The 9094-nt window shown below is 53.3% G+C and overlaps 1 protein-coding gene across 2 annotated transcripts in view; it reads right to left on the reverse strand.

Annotated features, from left to right (window-relative positions):
* The window catches only part of PSD4 (pleckstrin and Sec7 domain containing 4), a 32066-nt gene extending 25434 nt beyond the window's left edge, over nt 1-6632 (reverse strand). The window contains exons 1-3 of one of the 2 annotated variants that reach the window (XM_082229895.1): nt 6463-6632; nt 3499-4692; nt 2903-2975 (exon numbers count right to left, since the gene is read on the reverse strand). In XM_082229895.1, the coding sequence (XP_082086021.1) occupies nt 2903-2975; nt 3499-4587 (1162 nt within the window). In that variant the 5' untranslated portion in view covers nt 4588-4692; nt 6463-6632. Of the gene's footprint in view, nt 1-2902; nt 2976-3498; nt 4693-6185; nt 6329-6462 lie in introns of those variants that run through there. The other variant, XM_082229894.1, reaches the window with a different exon arrangement.
* Nucleotides 6633-9094: the final 2462 nt, after the last annotated feature.

The raw sequence follows: 9094 nt of genomic DNA on the forward strand, positions 1-9094 counted from the left end.
CGGCTAAGGGAGCTGGGCATGTTTAGCCTGGAGAAGAGGAGGTTAAGGGGTGATATGATAGCCATGTTCAAATATATAAAAGGATGTCACATAGAGGGAGAAAGGTTGTTTTCTGCTGCTCCAGAGAAGCGGACACGGAGCAATGGATCCAAACTACAAGAAAGAAGATTCCACCTAAACCTTAGGAAGAACTTCCTGACAGTAAGAGCTGTTCGACAGTGGAATTTGCTGCCAAGGAGTGTGGTGGAGTCTCCTTCTCTGGAGGTCTTTAAGCAGAGGCTTGACAACCATATGTCAGGAGTGCTCTGATGGTGTTTCCTGCTTGGCAGGGGGTTGGACTCGATGGCCCTTGTGGTCTCTTCCAACTCTATGATTCTATGAAAGGACTGTCAGCAAAGTTAAAACTGGAAAATTAAGAAGTCTTTGCTTAAGCTAACAGGTTTAAGCTACTAACAACTTCAGTCCTGGAAAGGACGAGTCACAAGCTGAGGCCCCCGACCTGAACGCCTACACCGTGGAAGCAGTGGACGCATCCTGCAGCCTCACTTACTCTGATGCCCCAACACTTTTCCAGTCCGCCCCCGTTCCTGGCTGGAGGTGAGACGACACCAAGGATCGGTCAGGTGATAATTTTTGAGAACTGCTTGTAAATGCTGGATTTTTAATTCTGAAAACTGAGCCCCTGCATGGTTTATTTTAAACTGCATAAGGTCGTCTTGTGCACACTGGGTCAGCAGCCTCTCGAAAGCAAGGGTAAAAGGGAAGCGATGCCATCTTGACCGGCATGAGCGATGGAGCCTCAAGAAAAGTGTGGGTGCACTTAGAGATCTCAATTTCGACCACACAGTGTGAATCTGTTTTAACTGCTATAACAAGGGTGTCTCTGGACCTTAACTTGAGGCTCATGCAACAAAAAACAATATTTAGAATATACTGGACCCCATTATGTTTGTTTAAAAAAGGGCTATCTAAGGTATCTAACTGTTGGAGATGCAATACGGATAATGCTTCTCTAAAACATATGTTCTTTCATTGCCCAAATTGAAAGATTTTTGGCAGAAGGTAACAAATGATCAACAGAACTGTACGGAACAACCTTACATTTACAGAGCAAAATATCCTCTTGAATATTTACAAAAGGACAATACGAGTGGGCTCTCCGTGCCCTGACCACAGCAAAAAGACTGATACTGATGAATTGGAAAAATAAAAATGCGGCTCCTTTCTACAATTGGATTGAAGATTTATACAAACTCGCAACAGATGAACAACTTGCATATAAATGCAGACTTGCCATGGACAAATTCAATGATACTCTATCTGGAATCCATTCTTACAAATACTGCAATAGGTTAAGATCTGGTGAAGTACAATGACAACCTTGTAAAGTATGCAGTTTGGGGATCCCCCCCTCTTATTTCCCCTTCTATACACATTCTGTTTCTCTTTTGCTCTCTTTTACGTCTCACAATGTTTAGTGCACATATAATTATGTACCGGTAGGTAGCCATGTTGGTCCGCTGTAGTCAAAACAAAATAAAAAAATTCCTTTCAGTAGCACCTTAGAGACCAGCTAAGTTTGTTATTGGTATGAGCTTTTGTGTACATCCACACTTCTTCAGATACTTCTGTTTCGGTGTATCTCAAAAAGTGTGCATGCACACGAAAGCTCATACCAATAACAAACTTAATTGGTCTCTAAGGTGCTACTGGAAGGGATTTTTTTATATAATTACGCACTTTTTGAACTTTCAATAAAGATGTTTAAAATCTTTTTTTAAATGTAAAAAGTGGGGGGGGGGGAGAAAAAGTGTGGGTTCAGGAGAGCGACCCTGCACATGAGTGCAAGGACATTTTCACAGTGAAGAAGCTAAAGAGAGCCTTATCATATTTTCCAGCAGGAGTGAATTTGCATGTGTGTGCGTGTTCTCTTAAGCCAAAGGCTTTTGGATCACAGAATCTCTCTTCACCCAATCACTGGGGCTGAACAAGCAGGCCGGAGGGCTCCACTTCATTTAATTAATTTTCTTATGTTCCATAATTTCATAATTTTCATATGTTCTATACCACTTTTCACCGAAAGTCCATAGCAGCATGACCTGCCTTTAAAATCTTCAAATCTTCTGGGAAGATAAAGGGCAGCTGAAAAGTGAGCCAGCAGGCCTCTTAGGTGTGGGGGTGGGGTGGCAGTCACCAGGGAAAAGTCCAGCTTTCTGGGAACAGCTGAACCTTCGGTGTTCTCGGCAAACTGGAGGAGATTGGCAGGGGAGACCGTTAGTGTAGTAACCTGATGCTCTTAATAGATGGTCTGCAGCCCATGGTCTCGGTCCTCTATACCTGACGGAGCGTCTCCACCCCCATCGTTCAGCCTGAGATCCCTCCCTGCGAGAAGTGAGGTTACAGGGAACCAGGCAGAGGGCCTTCTCGGTAGTGGCACCTGCCCGGTGGAACGCCCTCCCAGCAGATGTCAAGGTAATAAACAATTATTTTACTTTTAAAAGACACCTGTTTAGGGAGTTTTTAATGTCTGACGCTGTATTGTTTTTGATATTTGGTTGGAAGAAGAAGAGGAATTTGGATTTGATACCCCGCTTTATCACTACCCTAAGGAGCCTCAAAGCGGCTAACATTCTCCTTTCCCTTCCTCCCCCACAACAAACACTCTGTGAGGTGAGTGGGGCTGAGAGACTTCAGAGAAGTGTGACTGGCCCAAGGTCACCCAGCAGCTGCATGTGGTGGAGCGGGGAATCGAACCCGGTTCACCAGATTACGAGTCTACCGCTCTTAACTGCTACACCACACTGGCTCTTGAAACTGGAAGCTGCCCAGAGTGGCTGCGGAAACCCAGTCCGATGGGCGGGGTATAAATAATAAATATATTATTGTCATAATTAGGACTCACCTGGGGGAGTCATCTGGTCCAAATCACTGCTGGAGGGTTTGTGGTCCGGCTGGTCCGGGAAGAAGCCTTGGACCTGGAAGACAAAGCCAGAGGTCAGAGAAGGGCAGGGCAGCCCAGCTCTGGCCCCCTCACCCCACCCTGGGAAGACCCTGCCTGCCTATGGAGCCTCCTGCCAGCCCAGTCAATGGGCAATGTTTGCTAAGCACCTGCGGGGGGAGAGAATGGCAGCCTGTGAGCAGCTGGACCAGGGAGGGAGGGGAGCAAACGATGGCGGAAGCTTCCGAGAGGGCCTTGCATCCCATCCTGAAGCACATCTGCTTGTAGGGAAGGCCACCGCGCTGGAGGGAGGGTGGGCGGGCCAGGCTTTGATAGAGAAGAAGCATCAGTACTACACTGTCTTTGAAGATGGGGGATTGTTAAGCACCCTTCCTGCAGCCAGCAGGTCTCCTTCGTTCCCAAGGCAGGCTACGCAAGAGATCCAACATCAGCTGCCTGACCTTTCGAAGGCCAGGCTGAGCTCTGGGCTACGGCCGCTTTTCCCTGCAGCCTGGCCCAGGGAAGCAGCAGCAACACCAGGCTGGATGCTCAGGACTCACCTCCTTTGACGCGTCCGACAAGGGAGCAAGGCAACGAGGCAGCTCCCTCTCCTCCTCTTCCACCGGGCAGGCACTTTCCAGCTCGCCTTCCGTGATCACCAGGGGAGACAAGGAGCGGTAATGAGGCACGTAACTTGGGTAAGGGCCTGGGGACGGGTTTCCACCAGGATCTGGCTCAGGCGCAGGCTCGGAGTCCATGGCCACAAGGCTCATTGCCACACCTGTCTGGCACGGCAGGCCGTGGGCACAATCCGTAGGGGTCAGACCACAGGTGGGGATTCCTTCCCCATCTTCCTTGAAGGCCTTTTCTTCCATACGGCCCAAGAGAGATGGTCTTTCAGAGCTGGTGGTTCTTGGACTCGCGCAAAAGAGCGGGTTGTCGTAAAACAAGCATTCCACCTCCTCCTCTTCTTCCTCTTCCTCCTCCAGTGAGCCTTCATCCTCCTCCTCCTCCTCCTGCCTCTCTGAGTCCTCCTCCGGCTCCTCCCCACTATCGCTCTCCAGGAGCAAAGGCTCATGGGAGGTGGCCGAGTCCTGGGAGGGGGGCATCCCCAGAACCTTCTGAAGGCTAGGGGAGGAACTCCTCAGTGGCTCCTTCTGGCGGTCAATCGCCCCTTGCAGGTCCAGGAAGCATAGCTCAGCTTGGAGGATGCTGGCCGAGAAGAGAGCTTTGGTGGCATCATTGCTGTAGTCATCCAGGCTCTTGGGATTTTCCGGCGGCGGCTGAGATGCTTCCCTCCCAGGCTGCACAATCTCCAGGTGCTTTGAAGAAGGGCAAGTTCCAGGGTGGAATTCCTCAGCACGGCTCTGAGCCAGCGGCGGAGAAGGTTTCTCAGAGGACGTTTCACCTCTGCTCCAGCCAAGGCCCCCCAAGCTACCCTGGAGGAGGTCTATGTCTTCCAGGCCCAAGAATGGAAGGGGAGTCATGGTTTCAGTCTGGGGGGTTTCTGAAGGTGTCAGCAGGCCACCCGCCCCTCCTAAGCTGTCTCCAGTTTCACAGGTCACGTCTCTTATTCCTAAATCAGTCAGAAAGTCTATTAGGTCCGAAGGGCTGGAGGATCCAGAAGGCTCCATTCTGGCGTTCACCATGAAAACGTCCAAAAAGGTCCCGTTAGGCTAAGCCCTCATCTTGTTTGTAAAGGGTTGAGCAACACGGGCCTCCTGCGGGCGGGATCCATGCCTCTCCTGCTGTCGCTGGAAAAGAGAAAGCAAACGTTGACGTTATCACAAAACAGAAGTCGGGGAGGGAGAAGCTGCTGCAAACAAAACCTGGCCAAAAGGTCAGCTGGAAAGGGCCCTGCAGGTGTCACCAGGTTTAAATTGGGGGTGCTTAAATTGTCCATCATTTCACTTTCAACATTATCAGCGGTCTCTCCCCACGGGTTCATGGTGGGAAAGGACACTCTTCTAGTACCAATGGACCACCATTCATCATGCTAGAAAGCATCGTTTCAGCTGGTGGAAGCCAATCGCAGCATCCAAGGAGCCCAAATCTTCTCCCACCAATCCATTGGCATGAATTGCAGCCCCACCACCACAACAGCCCTAATAATCTTGGGCTACAGGAGGAGGAACTGGTTGGTGGCAGTGGGCTGGGAGACAGAGACTCACCAGCTCTGGGGATCCCATCAGGGCAGATCAGAGATGAGGCAGCGGCAGGTGCCGACTGACCAAACGAGCAGCCTAGCCCAAAGGAATGTCTTTGCTGCCGAAAAGAAACTAGGTTTCTCTTCAGTATTTTAAGAATTTATACACCATATCTCTGCCCCAAATCAGGTTGCTAATGGGGACTAGCTATGTGGATCACATCCCATCAGTACTTAAAGCACAGCACCGAGTGCAGATCCATTTCTGGGCACAATTCAAAGAGCTGGCGGATAACTAGGGGGTCCTGGACGGCTAATCACTCTGGTCCCTGAAGGGCCACTTTTCATCCCAGCAGCCAGCCTCAAGGCCAAACCTCCCTGGTGCACAACCTTAAGTGAGTGGGGAGCAGGGAGGGGGCTCACTATCGAAGACCCTCCTCAGGAAGGCTTGCCAGGCATCAACTATGACATTTCAGTGCCAGGCAAGCACCTGTTTGTTCGCCCTGAGATTCCAGCAGGCAGCGATAGCCAGCCTTGACTATTCTGTAACCCATTCTTCTGAACTTTACGAGTTTTAATTTGGTCGTTTTTGGTTTTCGGGTGTTTGGCACACAGCAGCTGCCTTTGTTGTTCTGTTGCCTTCTGACTTATAAAAGAGCCTTGCTGGCGATTTCCAAATAAACAACCCCCTTTTCTCCCAAGCTGGCGCCCTCCCCGATGTTTCGGACCATAACTCCCATCGCCCCCCGCCCCATTATGCTCTTCTGGCCGCTTGTGCTCCAAAACACCTGGCGAGGCCCAGCTGGGTGACCCTGCCCGGCCAGCCTCCTTGTTCGTCAAGAAGGGCGGCGTCTCCTCCGATTGCGGAAGGGAGCACGTGGGAAAGGGGCCAGGGGCGCCGGGAAGGGAGGCAGGCAGGCGGGCATTCCCACCCAGGCGGGGAATCGGCGCAACTTGACCCGCGGCGCAGGTGGCCTTCCCACTAGCAAAGATCAGGCAGGTAGGCTGGCGCTTGGAAACCGGCTGCCCGAGGGGTGCGGGGGACCCCTGCTCGGTTCCGGAAGCGGCTTTTGGAAAAGAAACTGGGCTCCGAGTCCTCACCTAGGGCCTCCCAGGGCAGGAAGAGTCTACCTGCGAGGAGCCTCCGCCCTCCAGCTGCCTCCAGCCGGGCCGCGCTCGGGAGCTCCTCGGGGGCGCAGCAGCTCCCCGGGCAAAGTCCCCCTCCGTCGGGGCCGCCAGCGCGCGGCGCCTCCTTCCCTCGGCCAAGGCCGCTCCCAGCCCCGCCAGGGGAGCCCGCCCGGACCTCTTCCCTTCCGGGGCCGTCCAATCCGAGCGGCCCCTTCCCACCGGCCGGAGCCCCGCGCCCGGCCGCACTTACCCGACGGCGCGCCCGGCTCCGCTCCGCCTTTCCTGCTCGTCGGGCGGGACTGGCGACGGGAGCCCTCCCCGCCGGGCCAGAGCCAGGGCCGCAGCCGCATTCCCCGCGCGCCCGGTCGCCTGGCCTTCCTGCCTCCGAGAGGCGGCGTCGGCCGAGCTTGGCTGGGGCCCGGTTGCTCTCACTCCGCGGCCCGGACCCGAGGGCACCTTTGCGCAGGTGGGGGACGGGCCCTTTGCGCCAAGGAGCAAGCCCGGAGCAGGTGGCCTCTTGCGCCCGAGCCGTCTCCGCGGGGTGGCTTTTGGCACAGCAGCAGCCCCCTCCACACCAGCAGGGCTCGAGGCAGCCTAGGAAGCCCTTCTCTGCCCTTTCCCGAGAGAGCAGTCAGGATGCAACCGTTTTGCCTGGTTCACTGGGGGATCCCATCTCTAGCCCCCAGCCTGGCCTTCCCCCCCTCGAACGAAATGGGGCAGGTTCTGGGCAGCTGCTTCAGCAAGGATCCTAGACAACAGCACAGGGTTTAGGGTGGTGTGGCCAGTCTGCCCCCACAACAGGCTGCCAAGCCAAGGGGGGCAAATAATAATAATAATGATAATAATAATAATTTTCTCAATAATGTGAAGTTTCAGTTAGCTTATGAGACGATCCATTAAAAAAGCAGCAGTACCAAAATGAATTATTGTGAAAACAAATATTACAGAGGTTTTGCCAAATTTGGTTCTCATTCAGATGTTTTCCAGGTTGGCCTGTGGAGAGGGGCAGGGTGGGGATCACTCACCTCCGTGTTCATTGCCCGCTGGCACAGAACTAAATCCAGCTGAATCCTTCGGGCTGCCTCCGCTATGGGGTGCCCCAGAAGCACTTTGCACCCACTCTGTCACTGCACACCACCAGGCCAGCCCTGGGCAGTGGGAGGGATGTCAAACTGACCCTGCAACATCCCCTGGGAGGGGCAGAACGACCTGTCCTTCGGATCTCAAGGACAGTGGTCCCAACTCCCCGCAGTGGGGTTCAGCCCCAGACCTGCCCAGGGAAGGCTTCAGCCATCAGAGCTACTTTCCCACCCCGCACCTCCCAGCTCTAGGTAACGGATGGGGAAGTTTCAACACAGACTTACCCAACTGCTGCCTGTTGCCCAGGGCTTGTGTCCATTTCCTGAGCAAGAAAGATGGGGCAAACTTGCTGCTTCCTGTTTGCCTGCAAGTCTACACTCACCGTCAGCGCCCGTCTCAGGAAGTAACTGTCAGACTGCTCTTTTGGGGGCTGAGGAGCCCTCCTCCTTGCAGGGACACAACAAAAAATCGTTGGCCCGAAGGATGTGCCTTTTCATCCTCTGCCAAGGTCACCCAGCGAGAAGAGGGCGCCCAGAGGGGAAGGCAAGCAACTGATTCATGATTGCCCTCCCCTCTTTCCAATTGCACTGGGGGAAAACCGCCTCCAGGGTGCTCACAGACCTCCCTGCACTGGAAAACAGCAGATTGAGTCACCCCAGAGAAACAACATGGGTACCATGCAGTGGCCAGCCACCCTCCCACCAAAGTCTCTGCTGCAGGTGGCCCAGGCCTCACAGTGGTGCTGGGAGCCATCTGAGACTGTGGAAGTGAGGGGATGGGCAGCAGAAACAAGCTTTGGCTTTAAGGTGTTTTTTTTTGAAGTCACATCCAATGCAAGCATCTGCACTATAAGAAGTCGTGGAACAATGATAGAAACATAGGAAGGTGCCTTTATACTGATCCAAACCACTGGTCCATGCAGCTCAGTGCTGCCTACACTAATTGGCAGCTGCTCTCCAGGGTTTCAGACCTAGCCCCGCCCCCTGGAGATGCCACGGGGGAATGAACCTGAAACCTTTTGCCTGCAAGGCAGCCGCTCTGCCACTGATCTATATGGCCGTTCCCCTATTAAAACGGCCAGCATCCCAATTGCCTTTGCAGAAAGGGAGGTTCCTGCTGGGCTGGCACTGGGCCTCATGCAACCTGCTTAGCGTTAAGCCAAACCGCACCACACGCTCGGGGACAAAGTGCACAGATCACGTGATGGGCCGTGTTGCAGCTTTGTTTTTCTTCCCTGGCTAGCAGCCTTGGGACTCAGATTGGGTTGGATTGCGAGGGGAAAGGAGGCTTTGAACTCGCACGCAAATCGCATGGTTCTGATTTGGATCGGAGAGTCCTTGCAGGTGCTGTGTATCGCAGGAGAGATTCATCCATCGATGCCAGTGCAGGCCTGACAGAGTGGTTGCACCTTTTGCTTAAACTCGCCTGTTTTTCATTTTGGGAAGTATCCAAGTTTGGCAGTCACAGCAAGGCACGTTTGGCAGTTGAGACAGCGAGTGTAGTAATCTGGTGCTCTTAAAAGATGGTCTGCAGCCAACAGCAAAAAAAAAAAAAAACCTGAGCTGGTTCCCTGCCAACTCCCCTTTACTCACCTCCCGTTTTGCCAGCCGAGTTCCTCCGTCCAGGTCTTAGATGGTCCAGATGGGTCAGATAGGCCTGGGGCAAAATTCACGGCAGAGTTGGTGCATATAGTCTCCCTTGAATGTTTCCGCTCCAGATGGTTTGTCTTTTCACAAGACTCTCCTGTCCCCTTGGTCACGCTCGGTCATTTGATCCTGTTTCGCCTCTTTTTAATGAGCTTC

Source organism: Podarcis vaucheri (genome assembly GCF_965113315.1).
Source record: "Podarcis vaucheri genome assembly, chromosome: 7".
NCBI lineage: Eukaryota > Metazoa > Chordata > Lepidosauria > Squamata > Lacertidae > Podarcis > Podarcis vaucheri.